The 25,648-nt window shown below is 36.5% G+C and overlaps 1 protein-coding gene and 1 non-coding gene across 2 annotated transcripts; one reads left to right on the forward strand and one right to left on the reverse strand.

The window, feature by feature from the left end:
• Nucleotides 1-6,815: 6,815 nt before the first annotated feature.
• On the reverse strand, nucleotides 6,816-16,447 carry LOC145577867 (uncharacterized). The gene is made up of 2 exons (XM_081635294.1): nucleotides 16,104-16,447; nucleotides 6,816-7,710 (listed from the first exon to the last, which is right to left on the reverse strand). The coding sequence occupies exons 1-2, from the start codon at nucleotides 16,445-16,447 to the stop codon at nucleotides 6,816-6,818; spliced, it is 1,239 nt and encodes a 412-aa protein (XP_081491420.1).
• A 655-nt stretch (nucleotides 16,448-17,102) lies between these two features.
• Nucleotides 17,103-17,209, forward strand: LOC145580543 (small nucleolar RNA R71). The gene has a single exon (XR_014099562.1). It is a non-coding gene; the product is annotated as a small nucleolar RNA R71 (small nucleolar RNA).
• Nucleotides 17,210-25,648: the final 8,439 nt, after the last annotated feature.

Here is a 25,648-nt window from a genome sequence, read left to right on the forward strand (position 1 = left end):
GCACTCCCAAGCCCTTTTAACTACGCTCTAATTGGGAAATTTACACAAGAAACATCGTAATAGATAGTGTGTGGGAGGCATCCACGAATTGACCTCTAGAGAAGAAAAAGTGAAAACTTTGAGAAATTTGGAGGAGCTTTTGATCTCCTTTTCTTTTTCTATTTTTTTTCTTTTTTTTTTCTTTTTTTTTTAACATTCATTGCCCTCGCCTCTTTTAACTGTGAGCGGCTCTTTCTTTTATTCGATACATGTGGCTTATTATGCCACTTATTACACAAGATACAAATAGAACCAATTCCCTAATAAAGTTTCATTTAGGGGGAGGAGGGGAGGAACATCAAGGGCACAAGGGACCGCAATTCGATTCAAACATATCCTACTTTGGGCAAATTTGACAATATCCTATACTAGACGTGCAATTGAGCATTCATCGGTTTTCATTTCATATACTCTAATGCAATCAAGATTAATAAGCCTCTAAATGACCCCAACTCTTGCACACACCCTTCTAAAAGAACTTTTACTCATCACTCAAGAGTCAAGCAAGCAAATCATATAAGCATCGTCATTTGAGTCTCATCCAAGGGCCATTTTTCCATTTTTTTTTTTTTTTTACTAGAGGTTGCTAGAAAACAAGAATAGATAAAAAGTTAAGAAAACTAAGCTAATCATAAAAAAAAAAAAAAAAAAAAATTGAAGCACAACTATACATCTAAATAAATAAAGAGAGAAGAGAAGAGAAGTATTCACATATTGAGAGATTTGGATTTAGGGTGTTGGATTTCAAAGGGAGCAAATTTGGATGTTTAGGGGTTTGGATGCTAGGGGAAGGAACAAACAACATGCAAAGTTTATACCAACAAGAACATACAAGAACCAACATATGAACCAAAGAGAAAGACTCCCCCCAAGCTATCATAAACATTGTCCCCAATGTTAAAACAATTAAAGCACAAGAAGGGGAAGAAAGAGAACTAACTCATTGGCTTAGGCCTCCTTGGGAGCTTGAGCCCCTGGGGTACCAATGTCGGTAGACGTTCCGGAATTCACCCAATTCCGATCGAAGATCCTCAAAGCTTGTCCTCATATTGTCGTAGGAGGACCTCATGTCTTCGTGAGACTTTCTCATAGTCTCGAACTCGGTGGACTTGCGGTTGAACCCGGCATTCATCATTTGCATTTTTTGCTCGAAGGAAAGGGGTGGGTTGCCCTCACCCATGCCTTGACCTTGGTACCCTTCTTGGTGCTCATATTGTTGTTGTTTTTGGAATTGTTGTTGGAATTGTTGTTGTTGCGGTTGTTCTTGCTCTTGCTCATGCTCTTCTTCATCATCACCGGGAATCCAAGGGTGGTCCCTCTCGAAGACCCAGTTGCTCTCGTCGTAGATGAAGGTCCGCTCCGCATCGGGGAGGTAGGCATAGGGGCGGCCACACACGTGCCACAAGTAAGGATGCGGCCCTTCCACGTCCGCAACCCATCTCATGGTCCTAAGCGAGTGCATGTCTAGCTGTGTCGGCCCTGGGCAAACCTACTCATCTGCAAAATCAAGGTTAAGAGCAGAAGCAATAATAGTGATCATGCCACCTATGGTGATGTTGCCGGACCCAGTGGCAACATCCTCTAGATGATCGACAAACCAGGCCCCTACATCTAGGGCCGTACTACCCTCGCTCAAGTGCCATAGGAAGTGAATCTCCTAGTGGACACTACACCCGAACTATCACCTCTAGCGAACGTCGTGTTCGCTATGGTGCGCTGTGACATCCTAAAGGCGGGGTGGATTATGGCTGTAGCTTTATCAGTCCTAGGGTTGTAGTCGAAAAGGCCGATGATCTTCCTCCAAAACTCACCCACACAATAGTTACGGGGGGGCCTATCCTTTGGTCCTATGGTGCCGTTAATTGGCCACCCAAAAGCTTGGTTCACCCTCTTTATGTTCAAGTTGTGTTGGGTGTCCATGAGTTGGAAGGTAAGGCGGCGGGGGGATCTATTGTTGTCTCGTTGCACTTGAAGGGTGGAGAGGAATTCAAGTGTCAACCTTTTGTAGGTCGGGGCGCTTAAATCTAGCCAATTTCCTAAGCCACAACCCTCGAAAAGCATCCTAACATCGTCCCCTACCCCTAAAGCCTCGGCAACACTCTCGTCATAGAACTTTGTAGGTCGAACTCTCCTCCTACTTATTCTTATATAGTTGTTCAAAAATGTTGGGTCATTGAACACGATTCCCATAGTGTCCACTTGTGGTGGATCAACGGGAGGAGGAGGAGAGGGGTTGCGGTACCTAGCATCCGTGTTTCTAGGTCGATTTCTTCTAGACATGGTCGGTCTTAATGCAATGCAATCAAACAAACCAAGACAAAATAATCACCTCGCAACCACACAAAGAGACTAAGTCCACAAGTCGACCAACCAAATCTCAAACAAGGCCAATGAACACAACACAATCAAGTCAAGTTCTAAGTCTCCCACCTAAAACAAGCAAATCACCAAGCAACAAAGACCACTTCAATAATGCATCTACAACAATTCTACATCGATTTCATGCAATATTATCAAACAAACCAACACAACAATCCACCTAAACAAGCATGTTCTTCCTTCATGAAAATCAATTTTTCAACCTCACTTACCAAAAATCCAATTCTCAAAACACACCAAAATCCATTCAAACTCAATAATGCTTTTCAATTATCAACTATCAATCACTCACAACCAATTCAAACAAACTTTCTCAAGCAATTTCATGCAAAAAATCAAGGAATTAAACATGAAATTAGTGAAAGGGAGGAACGATTATACCGAGCTTATCGTGGGTGTAAAACCCGCAAATGAATCTTTCTAACCTTCCTTTTGCTTACTTAAACTTACTCCTTCAACCAATTGTCTTGAACTTTAACTCCAAAGAAAACCCCCAAATTGAATTTTCAAGGTTAGGGTTTGAGTATTTTGGGTGATTTTTGGGTTTGAATGTGAGAAAAGGAGTAGTAGATTGTGAAAATGTTGAAATGGAGTGAAGATTTTGGAGAAAATTGTTGAATTTGGGTGAGGATTTGGGTGAGAATAGAGAATTGAGTGGGTTTTGAAGGAGGAAGTAAGAGTTCTAGAGAGGGGAGGAGTGAGAATCGTGAGATAGAGAAATAAGAATGAGTGAATTTTTTTTTTTTTTTTCGTTATAACCGTGCTGCTGCCAGCCATTTTCGGGGCGGCACGGACGTGCAACAATTGGCACGGACGTGCATCCTCAGACAGAAACGTGGGTAGGGTACTGACTTATTTGGCACGGACGTGCAATATGCGGCACGGACGTGCTACGTTGCATGGACGTGCGTAATTTGGCACGGACGTGCAGCCTCAGACAGAAACTTAGATAACATACTGACTTGTTCAGCACGGACGTGCAGTACTTAGCACGGACGTGCTTAGCCACCTTGCACGGACGTGCTTAATTTGGCACGTCCGTGCCAATCTGGAGAAATTTATATCAAAATTTCTGATTGCTTTTGACTGCCTCTGCACGGACGTGCGATGCTCTGCACGTCTGTGCAAACCTGATGCTGCACGATCCTTCCCCTTTTTTTTTTTTTTTGAATAATAGTAATAGTAAGGCATAATAATAATAAGATTATTATCATTACCATTATTATTATTATTATTATTATTATTATTATTATTATTATTATTATTATTATTATTATTATTATTATTATTATTATTATTATTATTATTATTATTATCTACTACTTCACTTCCACAAAAACCTTTTCTTACTTTTCTTTTCATCAACACCTACAAAAGACATTGAGAGAAAAGTTAGTAATAGTAAGAGTGATGGAAATTAAATAATAGAAAGTTTGTGAGAGAGAGAGTTGAGAAACTCGGGTTGCTTCCCGGAAGCGCTCTTTTAACGTCACTAGCTTGACGACATTGCGAGATCAATGAGAGTAGGGAACATCAAACTCATTAAGGTGAACAACCTTGGCTTCCTCATGCACAAAACCGTCAAAGTATGCCTTAAGCCTTTGGCCATTCACTTTGAACGGTTCACCATTGTCATTTGAGATTTCTATCGCTCCATATGGAAACACCTTCTTAACGGTGAAAGGTCCACTCCATCTTGACTTAAGCTTACCCGGAAACAACTTCAACCGGGAATTGAAAAGTAGGACCTTATCACCTTCCTTAAACTCCCTTTTGCTAATATGCTTGTCATGCCAAGCCTTGGTCTTTTCTTTGTAAATCCTTGCACTCTCATATGCATCCATTCTTAATTCTTCCAAGGCGTGGAGGTCAAGCAACCTCTTCTCACCGGCGCTTTGAAGGTCGAAATTCAATGTTTTGGTAGCCCAATGAGCCCGATGCTCAAGTTCTACCGGCAAGTAGCATGACTTCCCATAAACAAGCTTGTATGGTGTGGTGCCAATAGGAGTTTTGAACGCGGTGCGATAAGCCCATAGAGAATCATCAAGCTTTGTAGACCAATCTTTTCTAGACCTATCCACCGTTTTCTCAAGGATCATTTTTACCTCCCGGTTTGAAATTTCAGCTTGACCACTTGTTTGGGGGTGGTAAGCTAATGACACCTTGTGCCTCACACCATATTTCTCAAGGAGAGCTTGAAAGGATCGCTTTGCAAAGTGTGAACCTCCATCACTAATCACAGCCCGGGGCACTCCAAACCTTGGAAAAATTACTCTTTTGAAGAGCTTGACCACAACCTTAGCATCATTAGTAGGAGATGCAACCGCTTCCACCCACTTTGATACGTAATCGACGGCCACTAGAATGAACATGTTCCCAAAAGAGCTCGGGAAAGGCCCCATAAAATCGATGCCCCATACATCAAAAATTTCAAGTTCAAGGATGTTGTTCAAAGGCATTTCATTTCTTTTTGAAATATTACCGGTTCTTTGACACCGATCACAAGCTTTCACCACACCCCACACATCTTTGAACATTGTTGGCCAAAAGAAACCGCATTGCAATATTTTCGCCAAGGTCTTGTTGGCACTCATATGTCCTTCACAAGGTGAGGAGTGACACATTGTGATAACATCTTCAATTTCATTATCCGGGACACACCTTCTAAAAAGGCCATTAACACCTTGTTTGAAGAGCAAGGGGTCGTCCCAAAAGTATTGGCGAACATCATGAAGAAACTTCCTTTTTTGTTGATAGGAGAGGTCGGGAGGGAGAATAGAGCAAGAAAAGTAGTTTGCAATGTCCGCAAACCATGGTGCTGGTGCTTGGAGAATAGCAAATAGTTTATCATCCGGGAATGAATCGTCGATTGGCAAGTTATCAAGATCACCTACAAGGATAGGCAACCGTGAAAGATGATCGGCCACCACATTTTCGGCACGCTTCTTGTCCCTAATCTCAATGTCATAGTCTTGTAAGAGCAAGACCCACCGTATCAATCTTGGATTTGGTTCCTTCTTGGACAAGAGGTAATTCAAGGCCGCATGGTCGGTGAAGACTATGACTTTAGATCCCAACAAGTATGACCTAAACTTCTCAATTGCATGAACAATGGCTAGAAACTCCTTTTCTGTGGTTGTGTAATTCCTTTGTGCATCATCCAAAGGTTTGCTAGTGTAGTAGATAGCATGGAGCTTCTTATCCTTCCTTTGTCCAAGAACGGACCCAATGGCAAAATCCGAAGCATCACACATAAGCTCAAAAGGAAGCTCCCAATTAGGGGGTTGAATGATAGGAGCCGAAATCAATGCCTCCTTCAACCTATCAAATGCTAGCAAACAATCATTAGTAAACACAAAAGGGGCATCCTTTACCAACAATTGAGTGAGCGGCTTTGCGATTTTTGAAAAATCCTTTATGAACCGGCGGTAAAAACCCGCGTGTCCAAGAAAGCTCCTTATCCCCTTCACATTTGCAGAGGGTGGAAGGCGCTCAATGACCTCAATTTTGGCACGATCTACTTCAATGCCCCTACTAGAAATTACATGACCAAGAACAATTCCTTCTTCTACCATGAAATGACATTTTTCCCAATTCAAAACCAAGTTCGCCTCTTGACATCTTTTCAATACTTTAATCAAATTTGAAAGGCAAATGTCAAAAGATGAACCAAAAACAGAAAAGTCATCCATGAATACTTCAATTGATGATTCAAGCATGTCGGAAAAAATAGACATCATACACCTTTGAAATGTGGAAGGTGCATTACAAAGTCCAAATGGCGTCCTTCGATAAGCAAAGGTGCCAAAAGGGCATGTGAATGTAGTCTTCTCTTGATCCTCGGGTTGGATTGGGATTTGGAAGAATCCCGAGTATCCATCCAAGAAACAATAGTGACTATGTGATGCTAGTCTTTCCAATATTTGATCGATGAAGGGGAGTGGGAAGTGGTCTTTCCGGGTGGACTTATTCAATTTTCGATAATCAATACACATCCTCCACCCGGTGACCGACCTCGTAGAAATGGTCTCACCCTTATCATTCTTGATGATGGTCATGCCTCCTTTTTTAGGCACAACTTGAACCGGGCTAACCCACTTACTATCGGAGATAGGGTAGATTATGCCCACTTCAAGAAGTTTTAAAACTTCTTTTTTCACAACTTCCTTCATGTTTGGATTGAGCCTTCTTTGGTGCTCAATCGAGGAAGCATGATCTTCATAAAATAAAATCTTATGCATGCATATAGTAGGACTTATCCCCTTAATGTCATCAATTTTGTACCCAATGACACCTCTATACTCCCTTAAAACAACTAGGAGTTTCCCAAGAGAGGTATCATCAAGTTTAGCATTGACAATAACGGGATAATTCTCACTATCATCAAGAAAAGCATATTAAAGTAAAGGAGGAAGGGGTTTAAGTTCAACCTTGTGAGGAGGCGTAGTCCTCTCCTCTTTTACCTCCACATTAAGCACTTCCACTCTCTTTTCGTTGTGGAATAAAGGTTGGTTGAGCAAAAGATCATACCCCCTCGTTTCTTCGCCTTCCTCAACTAAGCCTCCCGTTAGGATAGCTTGTAAAGGATCTCCTTCAAACAAATTTTCTTGGAACTTCTCTAAGTCCCTTTTCAATGTATCAACTCTATGAACTTCATCATACAATGGCTTTTTCAATGTTTGTGGGAATGAAAATGATATTTTCTCATCTCCCACATTCAAGGTCAATCTTCCTTGCTTTATATCAATCACAACACCCGCGGTGTTCAAAAACGGTCTTCCCAAGATTAGGGGCACCGTAGTATCTTCTTCCATTTCCATTACCATAAAATCACATGGCACAAATACTCTTCCAACTTGAACCGGTACATCTTCAAGAATTCCCAAAGGTAGCCTAACCGTGCGGTCGGCCAATTGTAAGGACATTCTTGTTGGCTTCAAGTCTCCCACTTTCAAACTCTTAGCAATAGAATAGGGCATCAAACTCACACTTGCCCCAAGATCACATAAAGCATCCATAGCCTCCAAGTCTCCAATCTTCACCGGTATTGCATAGCTACCAGGGTCACCAAGCTTTTGAGGGAGCTTGTTTTGAATGATTGCACTCACCTCCTTAGGAAGGGAGATGGTTTCACTCTCTTCAAGCCTACTCTTGTTGGATAAAAAATCCTTCAAAATTTTTGCATATGTAGGCATTTGTGACATAGCATGAAAAAAGGGGATATTCACTTGAAGTCCTCTCATGACTTCAAGAAAGTTTGAAAACTTTTCATTCAATTTCTTTTCAACAATCCTATGAGGGAATGGAATGGGAGGCTTGTATACTTTCATGAGGGGCTTTTCTAAAGGAATTATGTCTTCGATAAGTGCAATTACTAGATATATCAAGGATCACTATTATGGAGATAATAAGTTCATTCTATAGGGTCGTCAATATCTGGTGCTAGATATGATAATTGATCTTTGGGTTAGTTAAATAGCCCAAAGCCTTATAGAATGGATCCTATGAGGTCACACACAAGGGTATTGGGTTAAACAAGTAAGAGGCCCATTAATGGGCCTCATGAGATTATGACATACCATGTAGAGTGTTGGGCTAGAGTAGTGTGTTTTGGATAAGGGTTTTGGGCTTTTGACATGGGCTCTTATTTAGAGATGAGATCTATAAATAAGAACCATGCCTAGGGTTTGTTAGTAAGTAGTCATAATTCACACACTGTGAATTTTGACATCAAGGCAACCAATCCCAAAACCCTAAAAACACTCTCCTCACTCACGGCCCTCTTCTCTCCCCTTCACGTCCGTACGTGCGGCGCCCCTCATGGTGGCTCGTGGTGTTCGTCGTGGTGGTTTGTGGTTAGCTCGTGTCTCTCTTCTCCGTTGAAGGTTGATTGAAGCGTTCAATCACGACTAACTAGCATTAGTGGAGGTTTAACTTGTGCCCGTGGACTAAGTAGAGGAATCACGCTTGGGGTTCTTTATCTCCTTTTGTTCTTGCTCGATCGCACGTGGAATCACGCTTCAAAGGTACGATTATTTGTGCTTTATGTGTTATGCATTAGATCCTTGGATTAGGTACTGTATGAATATGATTCATGTTTATTTCCGCTGCGTAGTACCTATAAACTCCTACAGTGGTATCAGTTAGCCTATTGCATTTACGCATATTGCCAATAATTCTTTGATAATCCACAATTTTAATTCAATTAGGAGGGAGAATAATTAATTATGGGTCAATTATTATATTTAATGTGATTAAACTTTTGGAATCGATTAAATGCGATTTTATCATGCTCATAATAGCCATGAAGAGATCCGATTTTTGCTCTAGTTTATTCGAATTTATTCGAAAACCCTAACCCTAGATTCAAAAATTTCGAAACCCTAAACCCTAAAATTTTGATTTTGTGTTTTGGTTTTGAATAATTTTGATAGTCTCATGCTTCATGATTTTAATCTATTTGATTTCATGATAAATTATGAATTTTTCATGATCAAATTATTTAATTTAAGAGTTAAATTGAATTGGGGATTAAAATTCATGAAGAACCCTAGTTTTAAAATTAGATTGTGAATTTAATTTTAATTGGATGAATTATCATAAAAGTTATGTTTTAATTTATCATGGACCACATGAATTTTATTTAACAAAAGTTGTTGATTAAAATGAAAAAAAAAAAAGGGGAAGGAAATTACAGCAGCAGCACCGCGGCTGGGTGGCGCTGCCACGGTGGTGCCGCTGCTGGTGGTCCGGAGGGAGGGGCGGGGAGGGGCAGCAGCAAGGATCAGAACAGCAGCAACAGCAGTGCCGCACCGCAGGTGTACGGTGCTGCTGCTGCTGCCCTGCGCCGCTGCACAGCAGCGTACACCTTGCGGTGTACGGCCACCGTGGCTGGCTTCGGCTGGCCACACCACGGTGGCTGGCGATTTTTCAAAAATAAAAAAAAAAATCAGTTTTAAAAAAAAAAATTTATTTCAAGATAATTATGAATTATTTTGGGATAAAATCAATTTTATTTTGGATAAGTTAAAATATTTTGAAAATATGATATTTTATTTTAAAAGATAAAATTGGTTTTATTTGGATAAAATCTTTTATTTTAGGATAAAATCAAATATTCAAAAGTTGTTATACTTGATATTATCCATATTTAAGTTGTTAAATTGGTAATTATCCTAAATTAAAGTGGTTAATTATGGATAAGAATGATTAGGATATTCTGAGCATATTCCAAAAGGATAATAATTGATTTAAATAATGTGATTATCCCATAATTATTTTTGGATATAATTGATTTAAAATATTGTGATTGGCTAGTAATTAGGATAGAATTTCCTAACTTTGTTAGGATAATCTTTGAGGATAAATATGATTTATCTTTTAAGATTAAAATAAGATTTGATTCTATCTCATGACTAATTTAGAATATATGATATTTTATTGATGATCATGAATAATATATGATATTATCTAATTACATTAATTAAAATATGAGATATTTAGATGCCATGTTTCCTTAATTGTGAACATTCGATGTTGTAGTTTAGGAAAGCATGATGAGTGATTTATTATGTGGCAATTTTATAATATATGATATTGTTTATTGCTATATAATGACTAGTATGGCCCAGTAGATTGCTAAATACGATCTGCGCATCGTGATGTATTTTTGTAATCTTAGTACGGTCTACGAACCGATAAAGTATTTTGTAATTTAATTTTATTTTATTTAAGTCGTAGATAGAATAGAGTAGAATTACAGGTTGCAGTTAATCCAAGAAGCCCATGAAGTGAAGGCCCAAAGGAGCAAGGTGGATGCGATCCATGATGATTCAAGTGGGAGCATTTACTTTATTAGTTTTCTTAGGATTAGGGGCCATACTATGTCTTATTTATGCATTCAGTATTTTATGCATGTTAGATTTTATTGATGTTTTGTGATGATGCGCTAGAGTTCACTATTTAGTCACAACATAATAAATCTAGATCCCAGTAATATTGATGCAGCTTTTCCAATTAAAAACCCGACGAAAACCTTGATCGTTTGTGATGGGTCAGCCCTCAGCAGAGCATCATAATATATCTTGGGGAAGTGGGGGTAGGACCGCATATCTACACTTTTAATTGGTTATATTCAACAAGGTTACCTAAAGCGTTTAGAACCTTGAAGCTAAGAGTAATAATTAAACATGCGATGGTTAATTATTCAACCAAGAATTACAAGAGTTGTAATCAGTAAAGAGTTTACTCACCTTGAAAATGTAATGGTTGATTGCAGAGCCTCACTCTGGTTAATTATTGCACGAATAAAGGATCTTGGAATAACTTAATTCAAGTTGGGATCACTTAAATTGAATAGAGTGTTTTAAAGTTACCAATTTAATTCGCTTATGGTACTTTAAATTTTAATAAACATAATTGAATTTTGCGTTTACTTGTAAGTAACATGTCGTTCTAATTTTATTATTATATATAATCTCCTCGATTGAAAATAAAGTTGAGAAACGTTCTCAAAAAGGTTTAAAAGATAATCCACAAACCTATATTCCAATTTTGCTAAGATTGTTCTAAAAGGCAAGTTTTAGAAATTCATGTCACATGTCTAAGGTTGGTTTTATTCAAAATGTTTGAGTAAAATACCAACACATCTTCATTTTGAAAAATGTTTCAAGGGATATAGTGAGATGAGAGGTACAATCCCTCAAAAGACAAGTGTACAAGTCCAATAAAATCTCTTATCTTCAATATGATTGAATATAAGAAAATGATTGGAAATCTCTATGATCAAAAGTTGATCAAATAACAATATTCTTCATCTACTTTATATAGAGTTTAATACTTGATTAAACTCAAATATAAATAATGATAGAATAGACTTAGCAAAATCATGAAAAGTGCTTAAAGTAGTTGAGCAAGGTATCAATTTGAACCTAAGAGAAATGTTCTAGGTGGCTCAAACGGGAAAGGTTTAGGAATATATGAGGATTGCAATAAGAAGTTATAGGCCAAGAAATGCAAACAAGTTGCTACTTCTCAAACCTAGAACTACTTACATGCTAAAAGTTGTTATGAACAACAAATGTTTCAAATTAAATGGATGAATTCCAATTGATTAGAAACTACCTCATATAGTTGGAAGGTAAAAGAATGGAAATGTTCCAATTTAAGAATTATATTATAGAAATTGATTTAGCATATTGCTACTTCTTGGACATATGATGTCTTGTTTAGATCACTCATTGCACAATTTGGTCGAACTAAAGGAAGAAATTAGCTAAAGGAGGAATAAATCTACAAGTTTAGAAGCAAATGTTGCTACTTCACAAGTAGAATCTACAAGTTTGGAAGCAAAAATTGCAACTTTACAAGTAGAACTAGTATTTCACCACTAATAATTGGCTAGAATTAAATAAATGTTATTCATTCTTGCCATTATCAAAACACCATTCAATGTTAGTAATGACTAAGCATCGAAGATTCAAAAACGTGGAATAAATGTTATTCTATGCTTCTTTGAGTCATAATGTGTTTTGAATTGCTAAATAGGTTTAAAGTTCTATATGATAGAAATAGTTAAACCATTTCTATATATATAAGTTGTCTCTAATATGTCAATTAATTCGAATGAAAATGAAAGTTGCATGCGGAAGATCCAAAGGGATGGACTTTCAATATCATTGGATTATGAATCCATTGATATATGTAATTATCATTCTAATTTGAAATTATGACTAAGTCACCATTTAGAGAAATGATGATGCGAACTCGAGGTCGAATACATATCGATGTAAGAAAACCGAAGGTTCAAAGACTAGAAATGGACAAAGAAACTTCATTTGTGATACGATCACTACTTGTGCTTGGTTGAAGCATAAGAGTGAAAATTTTGAAAAGTTCAAAATGTTCAATATGAAATTCAGTATCAACTTGACAAGAAAATGATTACATTACAATATGATTGTAATTGTGAAAATTTAAGTCAAGACATGTACTTGGCAACACATTCGAAATATTGCGATATGATCGTAATAATGAGAATTTAAGCCAAGACATTGATAAACATCCAAGAGTTGTGAAAACGTTTTACAACAAATTCCAAAAGCAAACCTTGTGAAGTGTTTATGGAGGAAGCTATCAATCTATATGAGATATATTTTGATAATGGATGTAAATTACCTATCTTCCAACCATTGTTCAAGGGATATACTTTTAAGAAAAGCTACAAAACTAAACAAACTACATACGTCAAATCAAATGTAGCAAAGGCTTCATATATGATATGGATAAGAAAAGTTCTTATTAAGTCTTTCTACAAAGCAAGGAATAAAACATGTATTAAACCGTTTGATGCACGTTCGATTCCTACATAGAGCACGGGGTACTACTATACAACCATACTTAGCACAAAATGTTTGTTGCTCAAGTAGGTGCCCTTATGGAAATTGTTCCAAAAGGTCAAGTGGGAGTAGTGTAAATCTCAAAAAAGTTTGAGAAAAGCAACAAACAAACGTGGTTCAAACCATGATTGGTTCACCCTATGCTAAATATGCCTCCTCAAAAGGCAAGTGGGAGTATAAGAATCTTGAAAAGTTCAAGAGCCTTGAAAGAGTTCAAGAAAAGTGATTTCGAAAATCTTGAAGAAATTCGAGAAGTAATTGAATAACAGCAACAATATGAGCATGATTCACCTCATGTTACAAATGACAACGCGTGGTCTCATCAAGTGTAATGGGATTAATAACCATGTGTCGAAGGTAGTACATTCCAAGTGCACATCCTCAATTGTCGTTTCTCATTGAAAACTAAACAAAGTTGTTGTATGAGTTTCAATTGTTGCATCAAACCCACAAGGATATCTAGCATATGAAAATCTTAGCCAAAGAAATATGATTTCATATTGACTAAGAGTTCTAAAATATTTATTTTGGAACATGATGATGATTATGCAAGTAATAAAGATGATTTGACAAGTTATAACTCCAAGTGTTTTAAAACCATGAAATCTGAAATAGATTCTAAGTCTGTAAGCAAGTGTATGACACTTGAATAATTTGCCTAAATTGGGTGAAACCCATTGTAAGCAAAGCAGACAAGAAAGAAAAATGTTTTCTAACTAAAGCAAAGACTTGTTAAAGGATTCAACTAATTCATAGTATGACTATGATTACGATGAAACCTTTACATGTTGCAAAGATCTATTAAAGATATTTTAGTGATTTCTACCTTATGAGATTTGGTAGATGGATATCTAAACGCTTTCTTGAAATTGTTCATGAAATAAGATTTGTATATGATACAATCAAAAGTTTGGAGATCCAATAATCCTAGGGATGCATAGAAGATCCATAATGGATTGTAGTTAGCATCAGGGAGTTAATGTTCTTAATTTTGTGAGTTAATCAAATCGTTTGACGTTCTCGTAAAATAAAGAAAAGGTCTTGTATGTACAAGATGTTTAGTGGGAGCTATGAAGTCTTCTTGGTCTAGTACAGAATGCAATTATTGAAGGATCAAGTAATGGCTAATGCATTTTATATGAAAATCTTGAAGAAGAAGATGAGTACATTTGGGATTCAAGATCTATATAGATAGGTCTCGAAGGATGTTTGAATTTTGGTTAAGAAGCTTATATTGATAAGATTCTTATAAGGTTCAACATTATATTGAAAAGAGTTTCAATCCCATGTGACATGGCACGTTGCTTAATGATTCAATACCTTGAGAAAGGTTGATGAAATTAAGACTTTGAGTGGTGATCCTTATGCAATTCGCAAAGGATGCATCATACATGCCATGGACTATACTCGTCTATTTGATTCACGTGTTTTAAATAACAAGTGATGATAGATTTCAATCGAAATCCAATGTAACGTTGGAATACAAATTAGAAATTCCAAAGTTCCTTGCGAAAGGGCAAAGGAAAATTCTTAGTGTATGGAGATGAAAATGATTATGAGATTTAGAAATTGCAAAATTCATGTTTATGAGAATGTCTCATGAACTCTACTTTCTAAACCCCTTCCATGACCAAGGTATGAGAGTCATACTAAGGTTTTTGGATTGAAGCAAGTTATGTAATTTTAGTTGTGTATGTTTTTGAGAAAGCATATTACAAAAGTAAATACATTAGCTTGCGGAATTATGTTTATCAATTGAAACAAAGTTTCAATCTTATTTAATTGTGGTTTCAAAATTAAATAAAATGTCCAAAAATAATTATGGATTGATGGGCTCATCAGGTTATCTATTCGATAGAGACCTGGTGTATGAAACCCCACAGGTGAACAAAATCCACATATTATTTAAGTTCCTAGTTCGAAATCATTAAAGTGGACATAAATGATTTCAATGAATGGACTAGCATGTAAGATTGATTGGATAGCTCGGTTTCATGGGCTATAGGAGCATAGTGATGAAGCTCGGTCAATCACATGGATATGCATGAATGATGCAGGATCGAACTATAGACCAACTTTGAAATTCAAGTATAGAATTTCCGGATATATTAGTGGATTCCTTTGACATGAGTGGAACATTGATTTCATTCAATGGATGATATAACTGTGGTACATTCAAACGTCTACCCGTAACTGGAGATTATAAAGGGTGTTTCCTGGTTATTTCAGAAGTTGAGTGGGAGCTTTGGTTGCCACAAGATTGGATAGAGTCTACCTATTAAATTAGGAATGTGTCATGTTTTGGCCTCTTGAAGAGGGAGAATTCAGAAAATGCATGGCCGTGCTCAAATGTGTTACATAGTAACCATTTGTTTTGTAATTCTAACTCGGATTTCAAGAAATGATTTGTAGATTAATATAGATTACATAAGATGCAATCATATTATCAAATCGACACAAAATGACTTAAGGAATTTGAATATTGCGCACTTGTCTCAGACAAGTGGGAGATTGAAGGAATTATGTCTTCGATAAGTGCAATTACTAGATATATCAAGGATCACTATTATGGAGATAATAAGTTCATTCTATAGGGTCGTCAATATCTGGTGCTAGATATGATAATTGATCTTTGGGTTAGTTAAATAGCCCAAAGCCTTATAGAATGGATCCTATGAGGTCACACACAAGGGTATTGGGTTAAACAAGTAAGAGGCCCATTAATGGGCCTCATGAGATTATGACATACCATGTAGAGTGTTGGGCTAGAGTAGTGTGTTTTGGATAAGGGTTTTGGGCTTTTGACATGGGCTCTTATTTAGAGATGAGATCTATAAATAAGAACCATGCCTAGGGTTTGTTAGTAAGTAGTCATAATTCACACACTGTGAATTTTGACATCAAGGCAACCAATCCCAAAACCCTAAAAACACTCTCCTCACTCACGGCCCTCTTCTCTCCCCTTCACGTCCGTACGTGCGGCGCCCCTCATGGTGGCTCGTGGTGTTTGTCGTGGTGGTTTGTGGTTAGCTCGTGTCTCTCTTCTCCGTTGAAGGTTGATTGAAGCGTTCAATCACGACTAACTAGCATTAGTGGAGGTTTAACTTGTGCCCGTGGACTAAGTAGAGGAATCACGCTTGGGGTTCTTTATCTCCTTTTGTTCTTGCTCGATCGCACGTGGAATCACGCTTCAAAGGTACGATTATTTGTGCTTTATGTGTTATGCATTAGATCCTTGGATTAGGTACTGTATGAATATGATTCATGTTTATTTCCGCTGCGTAGTACCTATAAACTCCTACATTTTCTACCTTTTCCTCATCTCCCTCATTCTTACTTTGTGGCTCCTTTCTCTCAACATCAACTATCTCATTTTCAAACTCATCCTCATTTCTCACCACAACTCCCTCATCTCTCTTTTGTGGCTCCTCTTCACTCATAACCGGCCCTTCATAACCTCTCCCCGATCTCAAAGTAATGGCCTTAGCTTGCTCTTTTGGGTTCACAACCGTTGAGCTTGGGAAGTGACCACTAGGATTGGAGGATGAACTTCCAACTTGGTGCGCAATTTGAGCCAATTGATTCTCAATTATCTTGTTGTGTGCTTGAAGTTGTTGGATGTTCGCTTGCATATCCGCATTGCTTTTTCCTTGTTGTGTAATGAAGGTCTCAAGTGCGGCTTCAAGGCTAGATTTTTGAGGAGGTGGAGGAGCGGGTTGGTTATATTGTTGCCTTTGTTAGTTTTGGTCCCTTTGGTTAGGATGACGGTAAGGAGCTTGTTGGTTTTGTGGATAAGATTGGTTGTATTGGTTTTGAGGGGGGCCTTGATTTTGTTGTTTCCAACCCGTGTTTTGTTGGGGTTTCCAACTTTGATTGTAGGGTTGAGAGTATTGATCGTTTCTTTGCCCAATAGCCGCAGCTTGTTCTTGGTTAGTTGAGTTGCAATAGGAGGACAAGTGATCATTTCCTCCACAAGTTTCACAAGACATGACTTGTTGTGAAGAAGAGCTTGGAGATGTAAGGGTGGCTTGATCTAGCTTGTGATCTAGCATGTCGAACTTTGATGCAATAAGGTCTATTGCACTAAGGTCGTGGATTCCGCCCTTCTTTGCTTGAGGTTGCCGTCTATCACCTCCGTATGCATAGTGCTTTGCCACTTCTTCAATCATCTTGTATGCATCATCTACCGATAGCTTTTTAAGGCTACCACTGGCCCCGTTATCAAGGTTGGCCCTTGAAGTAGGAGTAAGACCATCATAAAAGCTTTGAACAATGATCCATGATGTGAAACCATGGTGTGGGCATTTTCTAGTGTAGTACTTGAAACGCTCCCAAGCTTCACTTAAGGTTTCATCAATCTCTTGGTTGAAATTGGTGATTTTCCTTCTTAGTTCGGCGGTCTTTTCGGGTGGACAATACTTTCCAAGGAAATCTCTAGTGACTTCATCCCATGTGGTCAATGATCCCTCTTCTACCGTTCTCAACCAATGCTTTTCTTTGTCACGGAGGGAGAATTGAAACATGTGCATACGGATGAACTCTTCCGTGATGTTGTTTTGCTTGATGGTTGTGCACAATTCGAAAAAGTTGTCCAAATGAGCAAAAGGACACTCATGAGAACTCCCACCAAATTGATCACTTTGTATCATACGGATGAGTTGAGGTGAAAGCTCAAAATTATTTGCATTCGTAGTAGGGAGACGTATGCCACTCCGAAGTGTGAAGGCATTGGGGTGGTCATAATCTCGTAACAATGGTGGAGGAGGATTGTTATCACCCATGTTATCTTCTTCGTTGGTTGCAAAGATTTCCTCCGGATCGGAATACGAATATACAATAGAGAACTCGGGTGTGCCTTGCAAAAGCCTCCTCACGTTTCTCAAAGTCCTATTTAACTCTGGATCAACGGGAATAAGCGGTGATTGCTTACTCTTCCGTGTCATGCAAGGTCAAACAAAGCTAAGAAAAACTTTAGCAATGACTATCACAAGTTGAAAACACAAATATACAAAAATAAATAAGAAAAATTATGATACAAATATACACACTTAGACTCATTCAACAATAATACATTCAATGTGACTTTGCCTCCCCGGCAAAGGCGCCAAAATTTGATAGGCCGTCGTTGAGCCTACCAAAGATAAAGTCCTATCTTGGTCTCACTAGCTAATAGCAAGGGTAAGAAAGGGTCGAACCCAAGAGAGGCGTTGAATCAACCACCGAGATACTACCGCATAAATAAGCTAAATGAAGTCGAGATTGGTTTGGTTTTATGTAACAAGTGCTAGTTCAAGTCAACTAAAGCTAGGGGGAGATTAACAATATTTAGAGAGTTCTAAGTCTTGGGATATACCACTCAATTTCATCACAAATCACAATTAGCAAGTAGCAAACAATGGTAATTTGAGGGGATAATATAGGGGAAGTCATCTAAAGCACCCAACTACTCTCTCAAGCTAGAAGGATTACTCGAATTATGAATACAACCTACTCTCGTGGTTACAAAGCATAAAACAAGTATTAAAGCATAATCACGATGACAAAAACATTCCCTTGACTGGAAATTCCTATTCTCATGGCATTTCAAGTCAATTAAGCATAAGAGAGCTAACTCAAGTTCATCTCTCGATCCTTCGTTGAGAAAGCTTAGATAATAGTTCTAGCAATGGCCATATACAAGAACTAAGCAATTAAACCACTTAAGCTCAACTAATTAACACCCAAAAATTACCAAATTAACACATGCAACAAGTAATTAGTGACTACATTGAGGGTTTTACCCAAACCCTAGAAAATTAAACTACTCACAATCCATGGAGATTAAAGCAATTAAGGATTTCAAGTAATTCATGAACAAGAATTAACTAAAGATTAAGCTAAATGACAATCTAAGCATACAAGAATTAAGCAAGATAATTAACAATCAAAGCAATTAAAATGGAAGAGAAGAGTGAGAAAATGTTACTAGAAGCTTCAACTTGAATATCAATGGTGGAACTTGTCTTCTACAATGATTGAGAATGAAATTTCCAAGCTAATAATTATAATCTAACTAATGATTTGAGGATATTTGTGTTTATACAATTGCAAATTAAGAGGAAGCACTAAAAACTTGGCTGCAGCACAAATGAGCTCCCAGGGTTATTTATAAAGACCCCCAAATAAAAAGGACGGAGAAAACAAGAGTCGGGCACGGCTACAGGTCAGCACGGATGTGCTGAGGTTGGCACGGGCGTGCACCTGGGAGGCAGAAGGTACTGTTTTAGTCAGGGCATCCTGCACGGACGTGCCAAATATGGCACGGACGTGCAGGCCTTGTTCAGTAGAATCAGTTTTGAAACTGAATTGGGCTGAGTAACCTGCACGGACATGCAGGATCAGGCACGGACGTGCTGAATATCCTGCACGGACGTGCTAAGCTCTGCATGGACGTGCAGGCCTTGAAAGCAGTAGGCAGTAGCTTCTGGTCGTGCTGGAACACTTATGCACGGACGTGCCATACTTTGCACGTCCGTGTAGACTCTCTAAGGCCTTTATTTTCACTTTTCTTCGGTTTTGCTCCATGGTTTCGGCTTCTAACCTCGGTTTATCATCCAAATGCCTCAAATGGTCGTCTTTGAACCTAAAAACCCAACAAAAACACTAACAACCCGTGAAGCAAGGGATACACAAAAGTTGAACAAAAATAGAGTAAAAGTGAACCAAAATGCCAATATACCAAGTAAACAAGGTTCGAAATCACTCTAAAATCGTATCAAATAACAAGTTATCAGACTTCAGATCGGAAGTTCTGATATGGCTTCAGATGAGATAAGAGAATTTTCTTAGTGGATTTTGAGGATAGGAAATGGTATAGAGGGAGTGTCTAAATGATGTGAAGCAAATATAGAGATCCTGAGCGATATATTAGTAAGAGATGACTCAATAGATCCTATTACAGCAATTATAGATGATGTTTATCCTTTTATATTGCAAAACTCGGAAGATCCAAATTATTTCAAAGAGAGGGCCATTCTTGCTCCCACCCATGATTGTGTAGAGAATATCAATAAACATTTACTGTCTTTGGTTCCAAGAGAATAGAGGATATATTTAAGTTCAGATAGTATTTGCAAGACAGATAGAAATATGCAAAATAATAAAGAACTATATTCATCTAATTACTTAAACAACATCAAATGTTCTGGCTTGCCGAATCACATCCTTAAGTTGAAGATTGGTGTCCCTGTTATGCTACTCAGAAAGGTATACCAACCCTTTGGTTTATGTAATGAACTCGATTAATCATAAAACAATTGGGCAATCATATCATTGAGGCAAAAATTATATCAAGAAGCAACATTATGTAGACACCAAATTTTGATCTTACTTTTGTAATTATCACTATTAATTATCTTTTATTATTATAGTTATCGTTTTTTGCAAATAATTATTATTATTTTGCTAAATATATTTTATAAACTTAATGACGTTTGTTTTATTATTTAAAACGAAGAAAACAAGTAATAATAATGATTTTTATTTATAATTTCCAAAATACATGTTACAATTTGTACTTCTAAACTACTAAATTACAAAATATAGAAGTACAGCTAACACTACATGTATTTTTACCCTACTCCACCGAAGTAATTTTCGGGCTTTACTTGTGAATTAACAAGTAAATTAATACAGCCATTAGGAGGACCACTAGCCCCACAATGTACATGAAGTACACCCTTATCATCCTCATGTTTTTCTCAAAGGTGAAGACAAGCTGATCTTCCTGGTTTTCTCGAAACATGGTGGCCGAGTTTTAATGGTGGTTTTTTTTTTTTTTTTTTTTTGGTTTTTTCGGGTAAGGAGGAAGATGGAAGAAGATAAGAATTAAGTGCTGAGTGGAGATTTTGGATAAGGGTAATTTCTTTTTATAGTAAAAAGTAAGTATTTTAGACCGTATTTTTATACGTATATGTATAATAATCGTGTAGTATAAAGTACAATATTTTTTGTCTCGCCAGGGGAATATGTCATTTTCTTTATAAACAAGCATTGTTTACTCCTTTAGAGTATAATAAGTATATCGTATGTTCACTTAGACTGTTAGAGTAAGTTTTATTCTTTATTTTATCTAGTGATTTTTGCAATTTGTGCACTACTCTATTATATGACCAATTTACCTAAGCTATAAAGTCCACTACTCTAAAGACTCATGCCTAACCAATATAGGAAATGACAAAACATCCCCACACCTAAATGGGTACTGTATGTTGTAGTGCTAAAGGAACCTCCTTTTATGTACGCTTGTTATAATGTCCTTGTCTTTTTGTTCCGTAATTAATACTTGATCCGATAAATATAAGTTCAGACCAAACCCATTGATATTTATCTAAGGATAATTGAGTATTGTATGGATGAGAATAAAAGAGGGATACGTATGGATGGAAATGTATAATTGTACGTGTAGATGAATAGTGTTTGTTCCTAAAAAATAGGATCGTGCTTCGTATCATTTCAATGATATTTTGCTTTTCTGAGAATTCTTATCACTTATGAGTTCTAACATTCATTTCACCAAAAAAAAAAATGAGTAAAGACATTCACGTTTTTTTTTTTTTTTTTTGTTGTTGTTGTTTTGTTCTTTATCTTATTTTTTTTATGGTTTGTTTACTCAGTCTAGTTTGTGTATTCTTTCGTCAGTTTTGATAAGCAATTGTCAATATTGAAATAACGTCACCTTATTTTTTATCCCCCGCGGTTAATATTGTATCCAATAAATTTCAATTTGGACCAATTGCATTAATATTTATCTAACGCTAATTGGGACAGCTGGATTTTAGACGTGTCATGTATTGCATTTCACTATTCAAAACACTATTTGACACTATTCAAACACTATTTGACACTATTCCAAATAGTAATTTCCATTACGTTAATTTACGTTGCCGACGTGAACTTGGTCTTCTGTTTTATTTGTTTTCCTGTTGTTTTGATCTAGTTTTGTATCTTTTACCTTTTTTTTACGACTATGATAAATATAAATTTGTGTTTTAGTAGAGTAAAGCAAGATAAGGGTTCACTTTTTTTTTCAAGGTCATTCGGTCAAGGGAATATAGTTTACTCTTGACTACCTGAAATTTATGTCGTATGACTTAATATTGTATGATTTTACATGGTGTATTTTCACTTTGACCATGTCAATCTTATGATTTTATATGATTTACCTTACTTTTTAATTTTAGTAAGGGTTATTATTTGTAATGCTCGTACTTTTAAGGTTTTGCCGTATGTTTAGATGTTCTTGGGTAAATTTATATGTACTGTCTAATAAGGGCATGGGTTATAGTTTTTACTTTTTTTATATAAGCTCTGAAATATTTCGTCCAATCCTATTAGTATTGTAACCTAATGTCTTTGTGTAACTTTTAGAGCTGACATGTCAGAGCTCATATTTATTTTATAAGTGTTGTTTTAATACCTTGGTAAGTATAATAGTCACTAAATAAATTTAGGCATTCTGCTATCGTATACCATGTGAGTATTACTGAGTTGTGACATAACTTGATCATATATTTTCTTTCACTAGGCGAAAAAAGGGGTTGGCCACCGGTTCAAAACCCCCCTTTGCCACCGGTTTTGAACCGGTGGCCAGTGGGGGGGTGGCAATACCCCACAAGAAAGGCCACCGGTTCAAAACCGGTGGCAAAAACAAGTATTTGCCACCGGTTAACCGGTGGCAATATTATTTCCCGGTTTTTTTTTATTTGGATATTAAATATTATTGCCACCGGTTAACCGGTGGCAAAACTGTCCCAAAAAAAAAAAATTGTTTTTTTTTTTTTTTTTTAACTTTGAAATCAGGATACATTAAAATTTAATAATAATAAACATAAATTATGTAATATACATAAATCAAATCTGCAAAATTACATACAAAAATCAAATCTGCAAAAATTACATACATAAATTTGGGAAAATTACATACATAAATCTACAAAATTACATACATAAATTATATAAATCTATATAAAATTATAAATCTGCTTCAAAAAAAAAAAATATATATATAAAATTATAAATCTACAAAATTACATAAATATACAAAAATCTCCAACCCACCACCTCCTACCACCACCAACCGTCACCCCACACGACCCACCACCTCCTACCACCACCAACCGTCACCCCACACCACCATCTCCAACCCCAGCCCTCACCTCACGCCACCAGAACCCATCCAAACCCACCCAAACCCTGACCGAACCCATAACCTAACCAAAACTCTACCCAACGCCCCACCTACAACCCACAACCCACGACCCACAACCCACCACTAACAACCCACAACCCACCACTAACAACCCACCACCGAATTAACCAAAACCACAAACCAGCCACGAAAAACCACCCAAACACCCACGAAAACCACCCAATCACCCACCAAAAACCACCCACAATAAACCATCAAATCACCCACCACCCAAAAACAGAAAAAATGAAAAAAAAAATTGAAAAAAACACACAAATCTTCATTCGACGACTCTCCATACCTAGAATTAGGTTTACGAGGCCAAATTCGACCATAAAAACTCTAGATCTAGAGTTTTCATGGTCGAATTTGACCTGAAAACCTATGGTTTCATCACGAGGAGAGATAAAGTGCGAGAATATGACCAGTAAGACTTGTTGTTGATGATCGGCTTGGTGGCTGCGGTGTTCAGTGGCGGTGGTGTTCAATTCGCAGAGAGGAGAAAGAAAGAGAACAAGACAGGAGAGAGAAGAGGAGGATCGCAGAGAGGAGAGATAGAGAAATAGAGTAGGAGGAGAGATTGAGAACGAGGAGAGGAGAGGAGGAGGAAAATCGCAGAGAGGAGAGAGAAAGAGACAGGAGAGAGAAGGAGGAGAGGGGAGAGAGAAGGAGGAGAGGCTGCGAGAGAGAAGGAGGAGCTGTTAGGGTTAGGGGTTTATAAGGAGGGGGGCGTTTTTTTTATTATTTTAAAAAGCCACCGGTTTGAACCGGTGGGATTAATATTTTCCCCACCGGTTCGGTTTGAACCGGTGGCAATACTAATCCCTTAAAACCCCGCCCATTTTCCCCCTATTTTTTGCCACCGGTTTTCGAAAACCGGTGGCCATTGAGCGGTGCTTTTTTGCTTTTTTCTACTAGTGTTTTTTTGTAATACCATGGCATTTTAGAACCTTTTTATGTGAATATTAGAGTTGATTTTATTACGGTTTTCTTTATTTTATCAGTTTAAGTGTTACAAAACAGATTAAGTAAGTTTGTTACATATAAAATGAAAGAATTTAATATCAAGATTCTCATTATTACCAAAATCTTGATATTTACCAAAATAATCCTTGATTTTTAATTTATTTACTTTTTTTATTTACAAATTAACCCCTTTATTTTCCTATAAATACCCCCCTAATTCTCAAGTTTTAGACACCAAAAAATTCCTACAAATTCTCTCTCTAAAAATTATCTCTAATTTTTTTTTCTCCTCTAATCTTTGCTTTAGTTAAAATCTCTCTAGTTTAGCTTTATTCTTAAATTATTAGTTTATTAAAAGCATCTTATAATTAAGTTGATATTGTTATTTTTATTTAAGTGTTGTTATCATCTTTAATTCCTATAAAAAAAACACAAAAATATTTCAAGTTCAAGCATTATTTTTCTTTATTATCCTTGTTAAAAAATATTAGTTTAATTGCTTAAGTATTCCTAGTCTATATTAAAAACAAAAAAAAAAAATATTTGTTTCTCAAGATTTAGCTTTATTTTTCAAGTTTATTTTCTCTAATCAAAAATAAAAAAAAAAGTTCTTTAGCTTTATTTTTGCATTAATTTCCTTTAATATCTCAAAACTCAAAAAAAAAATCACTTAGTCTCTTTTATTGCACTTTAATTAAGGAGTGATCATCTTTTCATCCTTGATAAGTAAGAAGGGTTATCCAAAAAATTGCTACATCTAGTTCAAGGTATTATCTTTATTCCTTTCTTAATTTCCTTAATTATTATTATTATGCTAACTAATATGTTTGTTTTCATGTGATGTTACCAATAGGGGTAATGACGATATTAGGTGCTAAATTAGCCCTAAATCTTTCATTACTCCACATTAGAAAGCAAAGCCTATTGGTGAGGTGATAGGTTACAAAGAGGGGGGTTAATTGCATTTTGCATTGCATCTTTTTTTTTAATGCATTTTAAATATGAAAGATTAATACATTCATGTGATAGCCTAATGTATATTTTAAAGAATGATTTATTTCTTAAAGTGAGCTTAAAGACCTAAGGAATTAAGAGTTTAAGCAAAGGTTGTTCAAGAGTAAAGAATTACTTACCACGACCCAAAGATGGCCAGTGAAACAACCCTTACGAACAGAGCCAATTCCATTTCTTTAGCTCAAGTGATGGAAATTTTCAAGAGCTTTCCAACCATATCTCACAATAATTTTTTCGATTTTTCTATGATTTTTAATGATTTTGTTAGTTCAAGCTATTAAAGAGATGAAATGTGCACGTTTTTCTCTTAATTGTTTTTTAAAATTGTATTAATTTATTTTTAAGGAACTAATGTTGGTATGAAACTTATATTACACTATATTATATATATACTTCTTAACTTATGGAGTTTTAATTAAAATGTCTTTAATCTTATTTTAAAAATGACTTTAGAAATAAGAGTTTTAACAAGCTTTAATTCTAAGTATTATTTTAAGAAACTTTAATCTTATTTTAAAGAAGACTTCAGAAATAAGAGCCTTTAATTCTAAATGTCGTTGTTTTAAAAATCTTTAATCTTATTAAATGATGTCTTAAGTACTTTAATTTTATTTCAAGATGACTT

Source organism: Chenopodium album, chromosome 14 (assembly GCF_948465745.1).
Source record: "Chenopodium album chromosome 14, dcCheAlbu1.1, whole genome shotgun sequence".
In the NCBI taxonomy this organism is placed as follows: Eukaryota; Viridiplantae; Streptophyta; class Magnoliopsida; order Caryophyllales; family Amaranthaceae; genus Chenopodium; species Chenopodium album.